This window comes from Artemia franciscana, chromosome 9 (genome assembly GCF_032884065.1).
Source record: "Artemia franciscana chromosome 9, ASM3288406v1, whole genome shotgun sequence".
NCBI classification, from domain to species: Eukaryota; Metazoa; Arthropoda; class Branchiopoda; order Anostraca; family Artemiidae; genus Artemia; species Artemia franciscana.
Window position 1 is genome coordinate 31,104,587 of NC_088871.1, and position 23,219 is coordinate 31,127,805.

A 23,219-nucleotide genomic window follows, 5' to 3' on the forward strand; every position below is an offset into this window, starting at 1 on the left:
ACAAGAAAAAAAATGGTATATGTTTTGAAATACGTGAAATTTATGTTACAACGCGTTGTAATGATTCAACCTTTTGTTTTAGGTACGCCGTTAACGTAAAAGTATCTTACCTCCAACCTTATCAAGTTCGTACTTATACTGCCTGCTTTGCTGTTCCGCCATGGTGTTCCAAATATACCGTAGCACACAAAGTGGCTTATAAAACCGAGGTAACTTTTTTAATCTAGAATAAAATGAAAAACCTAGGACGACTCCATAGTTAAAAGTTATAAGCCCCAAGTTTAGAAAGCTTAGGAATCCAATATTGTCCTTCGAAAAGTTGCTTTGGTTTCCAGAATACTCAATTTATGCTCAAATATCTGTAATATATCAAAGTGTTTGACTGAAAGTAATTTTGTTGTGCTTCCAATGCAACTTTTTATCGTGAATCCGGAAAGAGTTAGCATTTTCTATTGCCAACGATTTTACATTTCTTTTTTTTTGGGGGGGGGGGAGGGGGGGGCATTTCGGAAAAGGAACATGTTCGAAAACTCTATATTTAGGCAAGCTCATTTACTACCCTAAAACAAAGGTACATTGACAGTTTTTTTCTGATTACTTTGCTAAGTAGAAGATAAACACACCACCTGATGTTGCTGTAGAGTTCATAATGATGAAGCTGTTGATGAAGTTGATGAAGCTGTAGACTTTATAAAAGCTGATAATTAGATACATTTAGATATTTCATAAATGGTACGTTTCTTTTTTTGCTAAGGAATCAGGAAGACTAACTTTTGACATTTTGACAAACTGGGATATAACTTTTGACAAACTGGGATATAGTTTTGTTACTAAGCACTGCTATGATAACTTTTGCTACGTAACTTTTGAAAAACTGGGATATAGTTTTGTTACTAAGCACTGCTATGATTGCTGCCACTATAATTAATCGAAAATCGTTGATATTATACTGTTCATGTTAAGATACTTTTTCAATAATCCCAGAAACTGTAAAAAGAGAATTTCTATTAGCAATCTGTTTTTTCAAACAAAACTACAGAAAACACAGGGTTTGTCACCATAACGTTGAGAGTTTCATATTTTTCCAGAGAAGGATAGCAGATGTGTTATTATTATTTTTTCCTAGGGTGAATATTGAACCAGTCTTCGTAGAATGTCTGAAGAGGACTCGTTCTACTGGACATCTAAGGTTCTTGTGTCATTTTTAAATCCCAAAAGAGCGTGTTTGGCTATTTTGTGCTGCAAAACAACATCTATAAGTGGAAGCTATTTAAAAAAAAGGAGTGAATTGCTCCGAATGTGGCACAATGACGAGTTGCTGCGTTTATCACATTACGCCTAGGAATATTTCTCAGATTACAAAATCACGATTTTATTTTAAAAGATATTGAAGAGCTACAGTTTTTTTGTAACATTCAAGAATTTGAAAAATCGATTGCGAACGACCCTTGTAATTAGCTATAGTCTAGTCATATAAGCTTCATATGCGAAGACCATGATGCTTATTCAAGATGTTTTTTTTTCTTTTGTCTGTCGTATGTTGCTTGCAAGCTTTTAATGTAATAATATTACCTTGTCGTTTAAAATTTATCCTGCATTTATGCATTTCATTAAATTAGTGTATGCTTCCTGGTAATAATACTTCTCTTCATAAAATTCTTGTCTTTCTGTTAAGCATTTTTTCCTCCCTAAAAGCTTTTTGTTTTGTAGTAGTGCATTTGGGAGACCATAAAATATCACTTAGCTGAACAGATGAAAGTATAATTTATCTAATGCAAGTTCAAAACACTGACTGTAGCTAGAATTTCTAAATGGGTTCCATTTTTGTTCCCTGTCCTTATTTGTAATAGTTATGAGCTGGATTTGGAAGTACCCTCAGCATTTGTTCCCTTTTTCCTTCAGCAGATCCAATAAGAGTATCGATTTTGTGTAAAAAATATTTGCACTGTGAAAAAGAGTCTTCAAAACTAGAATAAATTATTTCCTCGGCAAAATTCACAACTTTTTTGTTTCTCGCGTAGTGAGTATTTGCGAATATTTTGTTTCAAAACGTATTTTGGTTTTGGAGGTGTTTCTTACATCAGTTCTCAATATTTCCCAAAAAACTCGAACAAAAAATTTTGATTACAACTTATACTTGAAAAGAATCTACCTTTATCCCGAGTTTTAAGATTTATTAAGATTAAAGATAGCTGTCGAAAATTTTGGCATTAGTCAATATGCGTGATTTCCGAAAATGAGAAGGGATTCAGTACCTGTGCAGGAATCGTTTGATTTTTTGAGCAACTTAACTATGAAACAAAAAAATTTGATAACAACTTATACTTGAAAAGAATCTACTTTTATCCCAAAGTTTAAGATTTATTAAGATTAAAGATAGCTGTCGTTTTCCACTATCATAAAGGCATTGAAAGGGAAAGTGGTATTCATGCCTTTTGTGAAAGTGTTACTGACAGCCAATGAAAACCATTCTTTCTCGAGTAAAACCAGAATTCCACATTATTCTCTGTTCAAATTTGAGACGGTTGGTCTCAGAGACAGAGGGCCTAAATTTAAGGCAAATGGCTAAAATAGCGAAAATAGAACTTGCAAATTCATCCTCCTGAGAAACCATAATTTTAAATTTTGCACAAAATCGTTATTGATTAATGCAGTTAACAACAATTGTTTTTAGATTGCTTCATAGTTGTATTCCAAATTTACAATTCTCGTGTTTTGATTAACTCTTGTTTTTTATGGTACTTGGTATTAACCAAGTGACATATAGCAATTTCAAATTCTGTCGGCCTGTCTGTCGGTCGGTCGGTCCCGGTTTTGCTACTTCAGGGACTTCCAGGTAAGCTAGGACGATGAAATTTGGCAAACATATCAGGGACCGGACCAGATTAAATTAGAAATAGTCTTTTTCCCGATTTGACCATATGGGGGGGGGAGTGGAGGGCCCATTAATTCGGAAAAATAGAAAAAATGAAGTATTTTTAACTTACGAACGCTTGACAGATCTTAATGAAATTTGATGTTTAGAAGGATGTCGTGTCTCAGAGCTGTTATTTTAAATTCCGACCGGATCTGGTGACATTGGGGGGAGTTGGGAAGGGAAAACCTAAAATCTTGGAAAACACTTAGAGTGGAGGGATTGGGATGAAACTTGGTGGGAAAAACAAGCACAAGTCCTAGATACATGATTGACATAACCGGAACGGATCCGTTCTTTTTTGGGTAGTTGGGGGGGGGTTAATTCTGAAAAATTAGAAAACATGAGGTATTTTTAACTTACGAGTGGGTAATCAGATCTCAATGAAATTTGATATAGAAGGGTATCGTGTCTCAAAGCTCTTATTTTCCATCCCGACCTGATCTGGTGACATTGGGGTGAGTTTGGCGGGAAGGAACCTAACATCATGTAAAACGCTTAGATTGGAGGGATCGGAATGAAACTTGGTGGGAAAAATAAGCAGAAGTCTTAGATACGTGATTTACATAATTGGAACGGATCCGCTCTATTGAGGGGGGGGGGGTAATTCTGAAAAATTAGAAAAATTGACGTATTTTTAACTTACGAAGGAGTGATTGGATCTTCATGAAACTTCATATTTAGAAGGACCTTGTAACTCAGATCTCTTATTTTAAATCTTAACCGGATCCAGCGTCATTGGGGGGGCAGTTGGGGGGGCCGGAAATCTTAGAAGATACTTAAAGCGGAGAGATCAGGATAAAACTGGATGAGAAGAATAAAAACCTGTCTAAGATACGTAACTGACATAACCGGACCGGATCTGCTCTCTTTGGTGGAGTAGGGGGGGGGGGGTAATTTGGAAAAATAAGGTATTTTTAACTTACGAAATTGTGACCAGATCTTAATGAAATTTGATATATAGAAGGATCTTGTGCTTTAAAGCTCTAATTTTGTATTCCGACCAGATCCTGTTACATTGGGGGGAGTTGGAGGAGGAAACCGGAATTCTTGGAAAATGTGAAAATTGGAGATTTTTATCTCAAGAATAGGTGATCGGATCTTAATGAAATTTGATATTTAGCAGGAATTCATGTCTCAGAGCTCTTATTTCAAATTCCGACCAGTTCTTTTGACATTGGGGGGAGTTGGAGGGGGAAATCATGGAAAACACTGGGAGTGGAGGAATCGGGATGAAGTTTGGTGGATGGAATAAGCAAATGTCGTTGATACGTGATTGATGTAACCGTACTGGATTCGCTCTCTTTGGAGGAATTTTTGGGGAGGGGTTCAGTGGTTTGGCGAGTTTGGTGCTTCTGGACGTGCTAGGACGATGAAAATTGGTGGGCGTGTCAGGGAGCTGCACAAATTGACTTGATAAAGTCGTTTTCCCAGATTCGACCATCTGAGGGGCTAAAGGGAGAGGAAAAATTAGAAAAAGTGAAGTATTTATAACTTATGAGTCGGTGATCAGATCTTAATGAATTTTGATATTTAGAAGGACATCATGACTCAGAGCTCTTATTTTAAATCCTGACCGGCATTAAGGCTCTTATTTTCCTTTTAAATCAATCTATTGATTCATAGAGTTTATTTAGAGCTCATACCATATGAGCTATTGCCTCTTAGCTCTTCTTACTTCGTCACAAGTGCCATATGAGCTCTTAGCTCTTGTTTTTTCCTTTTTTAAACGATCTGTTATAGCCCGTCGCGAAAATAGGTATAGCCTGTCGCGATCCAGTACGAGCGACCAAGCAAAGCCTGGTTTTCAGGTTTCTTGGAAATATTAAGCAAACAAAAAGGACAACAAGTTTTGAATTATATCACTATTTATAAGTTAATTCTTGTTTCCCTGGGGTTAGCCAAACGTCTTCATACGTCTTTGCCCCGCCCTTCCAAAATGTGACCTTGTAAATAACAAGGTCACAAGGTATTTTTTATGTGTCTATATATTTTATATTTCTTAATCAATCAGTCTATGGAAATATTGTGTAAATGCTTTTAATGGGAGCATAACACCCTCATTTTTTTTTACGGTATTTTAAAGGTAGATAAATTCAATCATTCATTGTAGGTGCTAGGAAAGAATTTACGGTTGACACTTTTTTTAAGAGCAAATAACCGATGGTTTATTTTTTGATATTTCGGAAGTTGAATTGAGTTTGCTTGAACCCTATCCTTTTTTTTACTTGTAGCGACAGAAATAGGAAACAACATCTTAGGAATTTCGCTCTCGAAACTTTTGTTTTTATCTCGATATTTGCTTCTTGGGAAATTGCTGTATGTGTTTTCTGAAGCTTCTTTTATATTTTGCTTACTGCTCAACAAATCCAATTATCAAAAAAGCTTTGAATTAGTAATGATTAGGGGGCTTTGTTTATAGTGTAGCAATTACATGATTTGGCCCGAGCGAAGCGAAAAGAAAATGTGGTTAGAACACAGAGCAAAATTATATGGAATGAAGGAACGTTTGTTATTCAGCATATGTGAATCTCAAGGATAAACAGGAGAGAGGAATTGGTTTTATGTCTGTGGCACGTGTAAAATTACACAATATGACAAATGACTCCGAATAGCTAAAGAAAAAGGCAAGGAACAAGAAACGGCAAAAATCACATTGAATTGTACACGAAAATGTGACATAAAACTAAAAAGATAATACAATAATTATGCTTTTGCCTAATTAAGGTAATAATGTAAGGAAATACAATGGAATAAGGAGCGTTTTATTTTATCATATGTAAAGGATAAACAAGAAAGAGGAATTAAAAATTCATGCCATAATTTCTTAGTTCAACTGGAATGGCTGATTTGTCACCCTATGACAAAATTAAATATAAAAAAACTTAGTTTTTTAAACTGAAAGTAAGGAGCGATATTAAAACTTAAAATGGACAGAAATTACTCCGTATATGAAATGGGTTGTCCTCTCCGCAATCCCTCGCTCTTTACGCTAAAGTTTTTAATTGTTTTAAAAAGTAGAATTGTGGCAAAGAATCAAACTTTAGCGTAAAGAGCAAGGGATTGCGGAGGGGACAACCCAAAATCACAACCCTTCCCCCAACCAAAAAATCCACCTGAAAACGTATGTACACTTCCAAATAACCATTACTATATCTAAATACTGGTCAAAGTTTATCCAGTGTAACTTGTAGCCCCTCTCACGGGGACTGTGGGGGAGTAAGTCGTCCCCAAAAACATAGTTATCAGGTTTTTGGACTATGCTGAATAAAATGGCTGTCTCAGAATTTTTATCCGGTGACTTTGGGAAAATAATTAGCGTGGTAGGGGGCCTAGGTGCCCTCCAATTCTTTTGGTCACTTAAAGAGGGGTCACTTAAAATTTGTCATAGGACAGAAACATTAAAGGTTCTGGTTGTTATTGAATTGTATTTCATCGCAACAAAAGCAAACATAAAAAGACTGGGAAAAGATGGGAAAGAAGCTTTATGGTATCAATGACGTACCAGATCTTGAATGAATCCGAACAGTTAAGACAAAAGGCATAGACAAATGTCTGACGTAATGATGCATAAAAATGAAACGTAAAGAGATCTATGGCTAGCAGACATGCGACAACAAGCATCACAACAAGTCTCAAATGAAAATAACGGACAAATAAGTCTGCAGTTAGAATATATGCGACAGGGATGACAGGGATGATCGGATCAAATCGTAAAAGAAATCTGCTGTTAGAAGAGAAGCAACAGTGAGAATCACAACGACTCCCAAGAATAAATCCTATAAAACGAATGATTTTTTGATGAATTAACAGGAAGGAGTTTGATGTAATAGAAAGTTTGATGAATTACCAATAAGGACTAAAAACTAAAGAATATCCCAATAAATTATGCTTATGAGAAATTGATGAGAAATTAAATTAACGCCAGAATTTCTCAATTCAATTGAAATTGCTGATTTGCCACCCTATGACTTTGAACGAAAAACAGAACGTCCCCGGTTGGGGTGGGAGTATGTTGTAAGGGAAGATTTAAGGGAAATGGGAACTTCCTGGGAGCGTAAAAGAGGGAGGCTATTTTGAGATGAAGGAGGAGTGTGCGTAGCTGTGTTGGCCTCAAGCGGCTTAGTGCTAATCTATAACCATTTATTAAATAAAAAACGAGTTATTTTAAAGGAAAGTAATGAGCGACATAAAACTTAAAAAGAACGAAAATTATTCCGTATATGAAATTGGCTGTCACCTCCTCAACGCCCCGCTCTTTAGACTAAAGTTTTTTTTAAGTAGAGTTGTGAGAAAGAGTCAAACTTTTAGCGTAAAGAGCGGGGCGTAGAGGAGGGGACAGCCCCTTTTATATACGGAATAATTTTTGTTCGTTTTAAGTTTTATGTCGCTTCTTACTTTCAGTTTAAAAAAAAAACTTTTTTTTATTTAATTTCTTAACCTTTTTGAATTAATGCAGGTTTTGATTTTGGCTCACCGTACATGAATAATTAAAACGAAATTTGCATATGTATTTTTACTTTTTTTGGCTAAATGGCTTTTTCAAAGTGTTGATCTGACAATATTTAGAAAAAAAGGGGCAGGGGAGGGAGCCTAGTTGCCCTCCAATTTTTCGGTTACTTTAATAGGTCATTAAAAGTTTTTATTTTATTTACGAATATTTTTATTAGTAATAAATATACGTAACTTACAAATTAACATGCGTAACGAACTTCTATATTCGTATATTTTTATTCGTATATGAGGGGGTTTGCCCCCTCATCAATGTCTGGCTCTTTACGCTAAAGTTCGAATTTCGTTCCTATTTTTTAAGAATTACCCCTGAATCACAAAGACTGTTTAAATAGAATAAATAGCTCTCTTGAAATTACTAAAATTTCTTAAGCGTAAAGAGCCAGGTATTGAGGAGGGGACGAACCCCGTCATATACGTAATAATTCCTGTTTGCTTTAAGTTTTAATGTTGCTCCCTATTTTCTTTGAAAAAAAAACTTGTTTTTTATTTAATTTCTCATTGTTTTTTTTAAATAATGCTCGAAAATCTAGCGCCTCCCTTCATGGAAATTCTCTTCCCCCATGATAAATTCATACGTGGAAAAATTCTCTTACATAACCCCCTCCTCCCGACCCCCAAAACACCAGAAAAAAAATCCCCCCGAAAACGTCAGTATACTTCCAAATAACCAAAACTATGTGTAAATAAGGGGCAAATTTCGTAACTTGCAGCCCTCCCCCCAGGCTCCAAGGGGGATTAAATCGTCCTCAAAGACATAGTTATTAGATTTTTCGACTATGTTGAACAAAATGGATGTCTCAAAATTTTGATCCGGTCACTTTGGGAAAAAATGAGCATGAGAGGGGGCCTAGTTGCCCTCCAATTTTTCACTTAAAAATGGCACTAGAACTTTTAATCTCCGTTAAAATTAGCCCTCTTGCAACATTCTAGGACCACTGGGTCGATACGATCACTCCTGAAAAAAAAACCAAAAAAAAAAACAAGTAAACACATCCGTGATCTTTCTTCTTGCAAAAAAAATAAAAAAAAAAATACAAAATTCCACGTTGTGGCAGATAGGAGATTGAAATCTCTACAGTAGGGTTTTCTGATACGCTAAATCTGATGGTGTGATTTTCATTAAGATTCTATGACTTTTAGGAGCCCCTTTTTCGAAAATAAGACAAATTTTAAGGGCTCTTAGCTTTTGATGGGTAAAACTAAACTTGACGAAAATTATATATTTAAAATTAGTATAAAGATCCAATTTTTTTCATGTATATATTGGTATCGAAATTCCGTTTTTTAGAGTTTCGCTTACTATTGAGCCGAGTCCCTCCTTACTACAGTTCGTTACAACGAACTGTTTGATTGGTATTCTTTAAAAAATCCCTGAACGATCATTAGTCGAAAGATGAGCACCACGCCTGTGTGTATGAAGTTAGGGGTGAGAGGATTGCTCCTCGAGGACTCCACTTTCGACCCTCCAATATTACAATTCAGCCAAATGACTTTAATGTTCTTGTAAAAATCAAACGCTATTCGTGAAATTTGTACTTTATGTGCTCTAATCTCGGACATTCGTTGTTAGATCTTAGGGATGTTCGAAGAATAACTATAGTTCATTCTTGTTCGTCCATTAAGTTGTTCCTGAGAGATCTTGGTTCAAAAGAAAGCTTTGTGGGTGGGCAGTTGAAAGGAAGTCAAGGGTCTTGCCAGGGGTCCTTCAATCCTGTAGATTGAAAATCATTAGTATGACTTTGATTCCAACAAAGTTTAGTGTGTTGGCCTTTCTGTTAAAATATATCTGAGTCAAAAATCTATAGTATTATTGCCAGTTGAAAAATCTGGAGCTATGCCCCTGGGATTGCGCGTAGCATATCGCTCATGAGGCACATTTCTTGAACACTTTTCTGATATGATTGGAAGGGCTTCAGGCACCCTTTCAGTCACGTTTTTTCCTACAAAAAGAGCAGTACAACTTTGAATTTGCGATTAATTGACCTCTCTTTCTGGATCTCTTAACCATCGCACTCGTAATTCCTCTTTCTTGCAAGCAAGATGAGGTAATGTTTCTTTACACAGAAGCCGTATAATCGAGAAAAAGATCTAGTGATTTCCGTAAAGTTTACTCAAAACCTCACATTTCTTTAAAATGAGAACTGGCTTATGACAGTGTTATTGATGAACTAAATTTCAAAGGGTTAAGCTGAAGCCGCATGTTAAAATTATAGCTAATGGTTAAGTTATTCTCTACAGTGAGTTTCATGCGCTGAACTGCGTTGGGTTGTGTTCTGCTTTGTCATTGTGAGATTGTATGTACGAAATTTTGTAGGGTTGAGTTTCCTGTGTTTGAATATTTTTGACCTTCAATTGAAGACCCGAATGCAATTTTAGAAGCCTGGTTCTTTGTCCCTCCATTTAAGAATATAAACTGGAAAGTTTAATACCAGGAATTTGGTCAATGGTGTCTGATCCATCTTTGCGTGGCCTAAGGTAGTAAACCCTGTACTATGCTAAAACCCAGGGCGTTGATATTCTAAAAACAAGACAAAACACAAGTCAGAAAAGACTAAAAAGTTTATCGATAATTATATAATATCGATGATAAAACGTTTATTAAATTATTTGAGAATTAATTAATTAACAACAAAAAGAGTAAATTGTCCATCAATAATATCTAAAATTTGGGCTTCTGAAGATGTTAAGATATGCTTCTGAAGAAACAATACGGATGACTCGAGGTCACACATTATTTGTCAGTGTTTCACAGATAAACTGTCAACTTCAAATAGACGGACAAATAAACAGCTTAGTGTTTCTATTTGGTTGGTAAATATTTAAAGCTACCTTCCCCATGTTTTAAAAAAAGATATTTTGGGCTAGGAGGCTTGTCAATCAATCAATCATTTTATTAATACTAAAACACAATAACAAACGTAAAAACGTTATTCGGCCCAAGAAGCTTTGCTTGTGAATGACCACACTTTTGACTTGCAATTATTATGAAACTATTTCTTTAAGTGTTTTAGTCCTTAAATTTTGCATGGCCAGTGGCGTCATTAACTTGTACTAGATTTTGTGTCAGTATAAATGAAGAGCTTTATGGACAGTTTTCCTTTAAGAGTCCCAGCACTACTGACGATTTCTTTTTCTAGTTGTTTTACCCATTAGGGCTAAACAGTAGTTATTATCTGGTTCTTGAATAGTTTTTTCGAAAATAATACTCAATTTTTTCCCTCTTTTTAGCCAATACTATGAACTTTGTCCTTTGACTAAAATCTGAAAAATAAATTTGGTTCTGTTTTCTTTACCCTTCCCTCATTTTGGATGTCAATTCAATTTAAAGAGTTACTGGAACGGGTGATTTGATTTCTGTCGGATTTGATTTATCATGTTGGACTTTCATTTCCGAAGAAAAAGGATATTTTTCTAAAATATATCACATTTGTTTTGGTTATGTACTGTTTTTGGTGCCTTCTGTGCGAGTGAACGAAACTTTGCTTGAGGAATTCAAAATCGAATGAGAAAAGCTTACAACCCCGTATCATCGCCATTACCCCACTTGGAAAAATTCTAGTCCCCTCACTGTTAATGCTCTGACCAATTCACAGATATAATCTGAGAGTTTTCGGGTAAAAAAGACCTTTTTGGTTGATTCGTTCATCGAAAAAATCGGTTTCTTGGACATCTTTAAAAAAGGCCTTTAATACCCTGCCATCTAAGATTGTGGATTAATGTATTTATGATATTAAATTCATTTTTATTACTTTTGATAAATAAGGGGGCTTTTAACTCCGAATTATAAATTTTGCTCTTTTGTCTTTGCTGTTCCCTTATTTCAAGTTTCATTTGAACATAACGGGGCGATGAAACGAGTGACTTAATATATCCCCTCTGAAATGAAATCATATTAGAATTGATTTGGATCGCTTTGACGTGTCTTCTTTCAGTTGCGGGTCTTTTGAGATCTGCTTAGCAAAGCATGTTTTCGTTCTTTGAAATTGCAATCCATTTATGCAAAGAAACTGACTCAGCGTGAAAATACGAAAATCGTCGTCCAATTTGATTTGTACGACTCCCTTCCTGTTTAGAGAAAATTATCATTTTCCTGCCCACTAACCGTAAACTAGATCGGTTTACAAAGACAGCATAGAAATTGAAAAGACAAAATCGGTGGCAGATATGGGTAATGAAGACCCTAATATTGAAGTGGAATATATTATTTCTCTTAGGAACCCAGAGCAGGGGAATTTTACGTCTGTTCTTGCGTTTTCGTTGCAGTCATCCTGTTTGGGAAAACTTGTGGCTTAAAATTGTGTATACTTCACGGATTTGAGGTTCAAACCTTCATCTTTCTTAAAAAGCTTCATTTATAATCAAGACGGTTAGTAATTAATGATTGAAATAAAGAAGGTTATTGGAGTTTTTTTCGAATTCCTCACTTAAAGTAGGTCTACTCATGACTGTAAACCTCTTGTCGGGTAACTTGAGCTCAGTAAATATCTACTGTTATCAAGTAATTTAGTTCCTTGGCATGGTTTACATGGTTTTAAGTGGCTCTTGGGTGACAGTGATTGAAATATTGTTTTTTTTTTTGCGAAATTTAGTGCTGTGTGTTCCCTTTGCTGAATTTAAGCAAAGTTTGATGTTAACTCTGCTCTTTACTTCCACTCACAGTTTGTTTCAAATAGTGCTCTATCTAGTCTTGAACTTGCTGTTTAAAGGGGTGAGTTGTTCACTGCATGTCGGTTTTAGACCTCTGTTTCAAAAAACACTAATAGGTCTTGAATTGTATTGTCAAGTAAAGTTTTTTTTTTGGTACTTATCTATTAGCCAGTACACTCTCGAGAATTTGGATCTATAAAATCAGACAATAGCCGGTTTATTGCTGTTTGAATACGGAGACAATTAGCTTCGGTTCAGTGAAAAACTACATTGTAGCTATAATTAATAAATATGTTTAGTTGGTATTTTGGTTAGGTTACCTTTTGCATGCAGCCCCGCTATACTCAACCCCCAACCTCCATAATGTGCAAATATACAGCCTAAATTATATATATCCTATCTATATTCCAAGCGTTTCACTTGTTTCAACGCCGTACCTGTAGATCCAAATTCTGTGTGTACCGGCTAACAGATATATACCGTTTGCTTGGGTAGAATCAGCCTGCTATGAGACAGATCACCGTGGAATATTTTTGAATGTGCAGCTTTTGCTCTTTTTTTCATGACCTGAAAGTACATATGTTTTTCTTATCGTATTCATTGATTGTACCAGTAAAAAAAAGTATTTTTTTTATTTTTTTTTTATCAAACTCTACAAAAGTGTCTCATAATCCAAATCTGCCTGTATAAATGATATCACCTGTTTTTTGGATAATTAAAGGATTTAGTAGACTTCTTAGGCGTTTAAAGTTAGGCCACTTGTTTAATATATGGCACACACTCGAGAATTTGGATCTACAGCTCAGACAATAACCGGTTCAGTATACGAAGAAAATTGGCTTAGGTTGAGTTGAATATTTAGTATATAGAGATGGTTGGCTGGGTTAGGTATTTAATATAATATGCTCTGTGTGCCCTCTCCCTACAATAATTCTTTGTTGTAGTTTTCATAATTTTGTTATTAAAGTATTGTATTTTATCTTATTTTTGTATATTCTATTAGTATTAACCTAACTAATTCTGGAGCGTGTACCATGTAATATGCAAGTACCAAAGTTAGTTTTAAAAGTGTTTGAAGTTAAGTTATGTAAATGTTAGTCCCAGAGTAGGCCGATTTAGTTGCGCTAGAAGATTCCCAGATGGGCATCGTGTCTTGAGTTGCTAGTACACTCCGATTAGCCAAGTTAAAATCAATATGTGAAGCAAACTTAACTGATGGAATGTTTTACATGTTCTTTTTTTTTGAGTTTATGATAAGAAATTCTACTTTGTCAGTAATTAACCGCATCAAGAGATAACAGCTTGGACTATTGAAAGAATTACCATTACACATTCGTAATAAAAAGAAGTGAAATGACTGAAAAATGAAAAATTACCGTTTTCAGAAATATGATGATCGCAATTGTGAAATCAGCTGAAAGAGTTATATCTTAAATTCAATTAAGAAACACCTTACCTTAGGTCAGTGGTTCCTAACCAATTTTGGCCGTGCTCCACTCAGGTGTTCCGAAAATCCCGGTGCCCCCATCACGGTATTTAAATTTTGTTATTCAAAATTTAACATTTGTTCGACTGAATTAAGCTTAAAAGGCCATTAATCTGGTATATTTTTTCTGGGTCGACCTCTAGGCGTACTTTATAGTAGTGGAAAATACTGTATAAATGCACCTTTTATCCAATGCATGGCGTCATTGCCACGCTATTATACATCTTTTTCCTCTTTAAATGCATCTATGAATGTGACATTATTCACATGAAAAATGCTTTTTTTTCAAAATTAAGGCTCTAAAGTACAGTCAGCAGGTGCAGGTCCTGCTCGTGACCCACCAAAACATTAGTATGTCCCACCGGTGGGGTCGACGCCCCACGTTTTGAATCGTGGCTTTGAATCCTCCTCTACCTCCAGGGGCACTTGGGGTGCCGACAAGGAGTGTCCAATCTTCTCGACAGTCTGCTGCTGCCAGCGTATCGTCTAACTCGGGTTGCAACAACTTGTTAAGGGTACGCAGCTGGCATGTGCGTCATATGCTGTTCTTAGGACGACCTCTTTTATAATCGTCCTAAGAACGCCTTTGTTTCAATTAAGAAGCAACAAAAAAAATTATTACAAACGCTTAATCAAACAAAACATGAAGAAATAAAAACTTGTGAGTGATTTACGCTAAAACTAAAAGTTTTGGAAAAATCCAACCAAATGTTGAAATCAGCAAAGAATAATGCGGTTAAAGACACATTTTTCTGAACGTTATTTATGCACTCCTGAATATAAACTCTTTTTTTATATTTAAATTTTAGTGCTGCAACTTTTGTCCAAACCGCAGCAACGCGAATTCACGAACATGCAGGGAGGATAAGGGTAAAAAAAAGTATTTTCAAAATCTAGGGGAATAGGGCACATGATTTTTTTTTTAATGAGAATACCGTAAAGGATATTTTTCGAAACATAAGGGATACAATTGCCAAATTAGCGGCAAGTTAGACTTTGTTAGCAAACTATCTTATTTGTTTTTTTTTCTCTTTTGTTTTGCTAACTTGATGGCTTTTTTAATAGACAGAACATAATACAGAAATAATTATCTTTCCAACCAGATACTAACACCATAAAGTGAAGTTTTATTTGCTAGAAGCTGATACTTATCTGCTCTTTGCATGTTTAGGCTAGCCCTTTTTTATCCATTTAGGTTTTATTTTCATTTGGGAATAGAGCTGTGCTTTGTTAAATAATTGAGCTGCCATTACTTGAGATTCAAAACGTTCCTCTGGGATTTCCATCCTACTCTTGGAATTGATACTCGACGGTCGTTTTCGTCGTAATTTAGAAGGCCCTGCTTGAGAATGGCACGAAAGAGTAAGACTACTCCAGTATTGTAAATGTAAATACATAAGAAGGAATTTCTTGGAAATAATTACTTGTCTTGATAATTTTATATTCCGTGCTTCTCTTGCTTTTTGCACTCTTCCCCCTCTTATCTCGTTGTTTATTGAAATTGTAGTTTAGAGTTGTTAGCTGATGTAGAAATAATTGTAGTTAGTAGAGTGGGTTTTGGATCATACAGCAGAAAATGAGCTGTTTACGATTTTCGGGCTTTGAAATTTTCTTAGCCAGTGTTTCAAATTGATATATGTGGATCGATAACAGTCATTGTCAAAACAGTTTTGAACACTTGTATTTAAAATGTTTGTCCATCAACCCGTAGTCAACCTGCGTGTGTTCCCCAGCGAGAACCTCCAACAGGTACGACTCTAGTTCGGCATTTGTGAAGGGACACACATGCACGGAAAGGTGTAGCATAAATGGCAGACAGTAACAACGGCAATCAAAGGGATAAAATTAACCCTTGACTGGGCTGCCCACTTAATTCAACAATCTGTCTTGGATTTTTTCTACAATTGGCCATGACTTTGACTTTTCCCACAACTATTCCCTCTTTTTTAAATTCAATAAATAAATGTTGAACCTTTTGTAGTTCAAAATGTTTGTCCACTGTGGCACCAATTCACGAAAATATTGGGAGGGACAAAATATATTTTCAAAATCTAGGGAGAGGCGAATATTTGTCGCATTTTCCAGTGAAAAGAAAGTATTTCTCAATGAAAATATCCAAGAAGGTACTTTTCAAAATCTTGGGGAAGGCTTATACCCTCCCCCGAAAATTGGTGCTACTGTTTGTGCAACCCATTTGCATTCATTCTATGTTCTAATTTCTGTCTCACGGGGGGATTCCGCAAAAATTTACAAAATAGCTCTTCCCTAAAACTGTAATGGTTACTTCATAACTCTTTTTTCTCTGTCCGCCAATTAGAAAAAGGGTTGCACATGTGGTCCACACGTCTTATCTGCGTAACCTGGTCTTGCTATTTTTGACCAATGCGCTTGTGCATTGTGGAGATTTTAGAAACTGAACAGTTGTTTTTCTAACTTTTTTTTTATATTTAACGTTGCTGTTGGCCTCTTTTCTCGACTACAGCCAATGATAGGTATCTGAATCGAAATATTTTTTTAGATGTAGTGTCTTTACAGTATTTTCTAGGAGCAATAGGTGTGTATAGTACAATGCTGTCACGGTTCCTTAAATATCCATTCACAGATTGTACTAACGCTAAGACTTAACAAGCGTCAATTTGAACAAATCACATTTTTCCATAAAATTTTATGATTGGTTAGGAAATTAATAAAAAATTCTGATTGGCTCGAATTAGCGCAGGAAAAATTAATTTTGAATGGGCCTTAAGGGTAACTTAGGATTTTCCTCACTTGAAAGTTATTAATAAAGGTACATCTCTGGTTAAGGATTCTAATTATACCGTCAGAATGCTCAGGAAAAGCACTATGTTCAGAGTTAGAAAAAACAAAGAACAAGAAAAAAAACTAGTTGAAGTCTTCATTAGCCACCTGGCAGTTCAAAGAGAAGACCAGCTAATCCAACAGCCACATGTCAGACTGGTGAGATCCCTTAACCGATAGTAAACTAGTGGAGATCTTGGAGTCTGTAAATTACATTGAGAAATCCGAGGTGATATTTCGATATTCCCGTGTACAGATTGGCTATAGAGATATTCGCGCGTGTGTATTGACCGTCAACTATATACACATAAAGGCTTTAATGACTGAATAAGCTCTACTCTTTTTCTCGAAGAAAATACGTATGAAAATCGTTTAAATAACACCATTTGGTGTTTATAGTATTCTAGGATCTATTTTACGAACATAACAACATCAGGATTCCTTTTTTTTAGATACGCCTAATATTGTAACCATGCTGCACCTCGTAATGACCTCTTTTTCACACTAGGAGATTTTGCCTACTATCGTCGGTCAAATTAGATCAATCGTTGGCTCACATAAGTGGATCAAAGGATTATTAACTCTTTTTGTTTTTCTTCTTATTGTTTTGCCACAACTGTTTTCAATCAGTCGATTAGATTGCTTAAATTATGATTCTTTCTTTGTACTCCCCTTTCTTATCAAACACTTTAGAATCATTAATTTAGCAACACCCTCTTACACTTAAGAAAAAAAATCTAGTCTAATAACTGAGAAAATCATAAAGATTCTGCAATAACCACCCCCCTCCCTCCCTCCTTTTTTGTAGATAAGCATAAGATGACCAGAGTTTTCTTTGTGCAATGGCAAAAAAAGACATTTTTAATAGTTTATGCCCCATTCCACTCGGTAAGTCTTCTTTGGTAGCCTACTTGATAAGTCTTGGTTAGCCTTCTTTTATTCCAAGGAATTCGCTAATATGAATACAAACCTTACACCGTTGGCCTTTATCAGTTCTGTTTTTCCGCACCCTCTACTGAAGTTTAGAAGATATATGTAATACTTACCTTTTGAAAAACAATAAGGACTATATAAATACCGTTCTCTTATCAACACCCCTCAGTAAACCTATTTGATTAGCATTAATATTTTCTTTTAATGAATTGCTTGATATTTGATGACAAAGTAGCTTCATTTAACCAGCGGAAATTTCTTAATAATACAAAGGAAACGGCCAGTTCGATATTCATGTGTGTTTTTTTTTCCATAAAGATATAAGATTTTTAAAGCGATTTTCGCTACAGGCAGAATGACAATCGACTTGATCAGTAATAAACCTTGGTGTTTGGACTTCCTTAAGAAAATGATCCTGTGATAGCTTTTGGAGCTTATTAGATAGTGGAATTGCATGACTTTCGATTGTATTAAATTACGGGAATAGGGTGGAGAGACTTGATAGATCGAGTGGCCACTTAGTGGGGAACCTTCTTAAGCTTAATGGATTTTTAGACGGAGATTATCATAGTTATAGCCCATGGCGTTGAAATAGTATTACACTGCTAGCATAAATATCTGGGAAATGGAGGAAGGCGTGAAATGGCAGTTGAAACGAATGTTTTAAAGTGTTGGAAGAGAATTTCGAGATGAAATGTTGGAGATTTATGTTATGGAAGGCTCTTTGTTATGTTGATTTATATGTTGAAAAAAACGAGTTGTTTACTGATGGAAAGATGCATGTTGGACCATAAATTTTGCACCAAAAATCGTAGTCAATACGATAAACCATGCTAATGAAAAAGATCGTGATTCTTTTGAAAGAATAGCCATAATATATATATATATATATATATATATATATATATATATATATATATATATCTATATATATAAAAATAAGTTGTCTGTCTGTCTGTGGATGTGTGGATGGATGTGTCAGGTGACGTCACCTGAAAAAACTGGATCAGGTGACGTCAAAACTGAAAAAACTAAAAAAGGCAAAAACTACAAAAAAAACTAAAAACTAATAAAAAAAATAAAAAAGCTAAAAAACTAAAAAAACTATAAAGGTAAAAACCAATAAAAAACTAAAAAGGCAAAAACTACAAAAAAAAACTAAAAACTAATAAAAAAAGTAAAAAAGCTAAAAAACTAAAAAAACTAAAAAAACTAAAAAAAGGTAAAAAACTAAAAAAAATAAAAAATAAAAAAAAACTAAAAAAAAGGAAAAAACTGAAAAATAAGCTAAAATAAAGGTAAAAACCAATAAAAAACTAAAAAAAAAAGGAAAAAACTAATAAATGACGACACTCAAAGAGAAAAAAAAGGCAAAAACTACAAAAAAAACTAAAAACTAATAAAAAAGCTAAAAAACTAAAAAAAATAAAAAAAAGGCAAAAACTACAAAAAAACTAAAAACTAATAAAAAAAATAAAAAAGCTAAAAAACTAAAAAAACTAAAAAAACTAAAAAAAGGTAAAAAACTAAAAAAACTAAAAACTAAAAAAAAACTAAAAAAGGTAAAAACTAAAAGAACTAAAAAAGAAAAAAATAAATGACGACACTCAAAGAGAAAGCGACCAGGACAAAAGGAATGTTCGATTAGCAATCAACAAAGCACCGGGACACAGGGAGTATAAATGACGACCAGGACAAAACTAAAAAATCTAAAAATCTAAATAAACTAAAAAAGAAAAAAAAAGGAAAAAAATAAAGGAGAAAAACAAAACTAAAAAACGAATGTATATACAGACCGGTACACCGGGATACAAATGACGACCGGGACACAGGGAATATAAATGACGACCGGGACACAGGGACACAACTACAACGGGGACACCGGGGGAAACAGGGGGATATAAATGACGACCGGGACAAAAAAACTAAAAAGAAAAAAAAACTAAAAACTAATAAAAAAACTAAAAAATCTAAAAATCTAAATAAGCTAAAAAAGAAAAAAAAAGGAAAAAAATAAAGGAGAAAAACAAAACTAAAAAACGAATGTATATACAGACCGGGACACCGGGATACAAATGACGACCGGGACCCGGGACACAGGGAATATAAATGACGACCGGGACACAGGGACACAACTACAACGGGGACACCGGGGGAAACAGGGGGATGTAAATGACGACCGGGACACCGGGACAGGGAATGGTCGATTAGCAATCACCATCAACAAAGCTCAAGGGCAATCATTAGAATCATGAGGTATAGATCTGAATACAGATTGTTTTCCCATGGACCATTATATGTTGCATGTTCAAGAGTCGGTAAACCTGACAATCTATTTATATGCAAAGACAATGGGACAGCAAAGAATGTTGTATATTCGCAAGTTTTACGTAGTTAAAACCATATATATATATCTATCTATATTCACAGGTGGGACATAGGGACACAACTACAATGGCGCGTAACTATTATGGCGCGTAACGACTTACGCGCGCGGGGGGGCTTGGGGGGGCGCGAAGCGCCCCCACCAACTAGGTGTTGGGGTGGCGCGAAGCGCCACCCCAACAGCTAGTATATATATATATATATATATATATATATATATATATATATATATATATATATATATATATATATATATATATATATATATATATATATATATATATATATATATATATATATATATAATATATATATATATATATATATATATATATATATATATATTTATATATATAATATATATATAAATATATATATATATATATATATATATATATATATATATATATATATATATATATATACATATATATATATATATATATATATATATATATATATATATATATATATATATATATATATATATATATATATATATATATATATATATATATATATATATATATATATATATATATATATATATATATATATATATATATATATATATATATATATGTATACTTTTTTTTACCTCTTAGTGGGCGTATTGTGATGGAGTATAGCTGGTATGTAATAGGTTGACCACCAGGTATGTTCTCATTGAAGCAACTCTAATAGCTTCTTTTCCCTATGTGTATCAGTAGCGACAATTGTATTTATTATTATTGGTGGTATTTTTATGTGTTTATAGTGTTTTTTGTTTCTATCTTGTGCTGAGGACACCTAGTTTAGATACAGGTGCAATATCCGCGTTGTTTTAGTCTTTCATCTCTTTTCTCTCTACTGGCCGCAGTCTCGTTTGAGTTTTTTTTCTTCTTTTTTTCGTGGAGTTTTATCTCTCTTTGTTGTTTGTTGTTCATACAGTTACTACAACTTAATATAACTTCTACCATTTGCTGAAGATCAGATTTTGTGAAAAGTTTAACACATCGGATAAAGTTTGCCTTAAACTAAAGTCTAAGATTTCTTTTCAGACAATTGAGAAAGTTCGAGTTGTCCGTGACTGCTGCCCTGGCTATGCGCGAACTCCAGACAACTCCACTTGTGTACCAATATGTGCCCAACAGTGTATACATGGCACTTGTGTTGGGCCAGATAAGTGTGAATGCGAGCCAGGATATGGTGGACCATACTGTACCGTCGGTAAGTGTGCTTGGTAAAGAGTTCTGCAGGTAATCTAGACAGACTAGGCAATAATAAATTATAAAGTAATCAGAGACTAAAGCAGCATTCATAAACTATGGACTAATTCATATTTAACAAACTGAAAACTATGTTACAAATATTTTAGTTATGTTTACAATATCAAAATTAAAGTTAAAAATCACAGCGAAATACAATCTTGAATTGCGGAGTTTTTAAGCATTAGTATGATTATATACCAAATATTTAGTTTGTTTTCATTAGTTCTTTCCGAGGACTGTTCAAGATACATATAGTTTTCAATAAAACACAAATGACCTTTGGACTTTTATACTTTTACGGTTAGGGTAGGGGAAAGGGGCAGTAGTCAAACTCTTTTTCGTAGTGATTTTTATTTAAGTTCCAATTGAATATTCATTTTAATTTTCACTCGTTTTGAGATTTATTGAGACACTTATGTTACTGCCTGCTCTCTGTATTTTTGCTGTGATTGTTTATTTTATGTCTGTTCGTTTCATTTATTCTTTAATAGTAATTTCTGGTCGTTTTGATTTTGAATCACTATAGAAATGTATTCCCGCTGGTCTTAAGTTTAATATGGTTCATTACTTTTCTTTGAAAAACTTCTTTTTCAGAAAGTTTTTTAATTAATTTAAAATAATGGGGAAATTTTTAAGAAATATCTATTATTTTAATAACTTGTTTCAAAAATTAAGCAGTTTTAATTTTTTCTAAGCTTTATTTTTTTAATGATTTTTCTTTCTCCTTCATATCTTTTAATTTACTTAAAAAATCGCCTTAGGCTGAAATGAAAGTTTCTTCCAACATGCTTTTTGTTTCAAAACGATAGTTGTCTCGTCACCGGAGCCTTTGGTTTAAATTATTTTTCTTTTTAATTTATGATGTTGCTATTGTCAACGTTTTTCTAGAGGAGCCCTTTTTTCCCGTAATTTTCCTGCAGTAATTTGTAATCTATCGTTAGGACTTTGTCTCCAACTGACGCTCAATCAGAGGCAACGCTATAGCGCTGCCTATAGTAAAGGGCATACGGTTCCAATGTTTTATTTTTTTTTCCCAGAGGAACTTTATATGTGGAAGGGGTCGTCGCATAAACTTCGGAGGGGCTCATTGGATTGGAAATCGGAAATTCTAGTGCCCTTTTTAAGAGTAGAAAGTGATCAGAGGGCGACTAGACCCCCCCCCTCCCCACGCCCTTTTTTCCCCAAATACATCCGATAAAATTTTTTAGATAGTCATTTTATTAATAATAGTTAAAGATCATACAACAAAGGTGTCGACACAACCTCCCAGGGCCCGGGGGCAGGCGTTGTAAGTTATGACCTGGGGGAATTTATGGTTCTTATGGAAGGGATGCTCGTATAAACTTCAGAGAGGGATCATTTGATTGCAAATCGAAAGTTCTAGTTCACTTTTTGAGAGTGAAAAGAGATCGGACGGCAACTAACCCCCCTGCCCTTCAAGCCCTTTTTTCCTCAAATTCATCTGATAAGAACTTTGAGATGGCCATTTTTTTAAGAATAGTTCAAAGATCATATAACGAAAACCCTGGGGTCGACAAAATCCCCAGGGCCTGGGGGTTTTGTCAACTTCCGTCAGAATGAGCATTCCTCCAAGTTTCTTCGACGTTCTACTCTATATGGTGACTTTGGAAAAAAAGTGAATGGAAGATAAATTATTCCTTGTTTTATTGTAAAACCTGATGGGTCAGAGGTGCTTTATGTATTTAATGTTCTCGAAAGATGAATAAATCTCAAGGGTAGATGGGGCTGTAATATTCTTCTGAAGTAAAATTGTATTTTCATTGATTTTTTTTATGATTTAGAACTTCCGTCCTCTTTTAATCTTTTTAAATACTTTAAAGTCTATATCGTTGTAAGAAAAGCCGAGATGGCTAGAGCACGTTTTATAGATGAAGGACGAGACATTTCCAAAGATTGTTCTTTTTTGTCATCCATATGGAGCTAAATGGATGGCGTGGGAAGAGGTGACAACGCAGGACTCAAAGGAAATCAAAACTTGTTGGGGATCGGGAAACAGTGAAAATGTAACCAAATTGGGGTGGAACAAGAATTATTTGCTGCAGGTAGTTGTTTGTAGTAGCGAAAGCGGTAGTGAAGTCTTCTTTTATTGTAAGATACGTCTTATCTTAGCGCTTTCTTATTTTTCCTGTGCTTATCTGAAATAATAGACTTAAGGTGTTTTTGCGCTTTTAGTTCAGCTAATTTAAATATCCAGGGCAACCAGGGGATACTAAATCATGGGTTTAAAAAGCCCTCCTCTTCCCCGTTATAAGCAGGCATATATGCCTGG

General features: G+C 34.6%; 1 protein-coding gene across 1 annotated transcript in view; it reads left to right on the forward strand.

Annotated features, from left to right (window-relative positions):
* LOC136031536 (multiple epidermal growth factor-like domains protein 11) overlaps positions 1-23,219 on the forward strand; it is a 54,127-nt gene that overhangs the window by 7,586 nt on the left and 23,322 nt on the right. The window contains exons 2-3 of the mRNA XM_065711205.1: positions 83-209; positions 20,720-20,888. Of these exons, the coding sequence (XP_065567277.1) occupies positions 83-209; positions 20,720-20,888 (296 nt within the window). The remainder of the gene's footprint in view (positions 1-82; positions 210-20,719; positions 20,889-23,219) is intronic.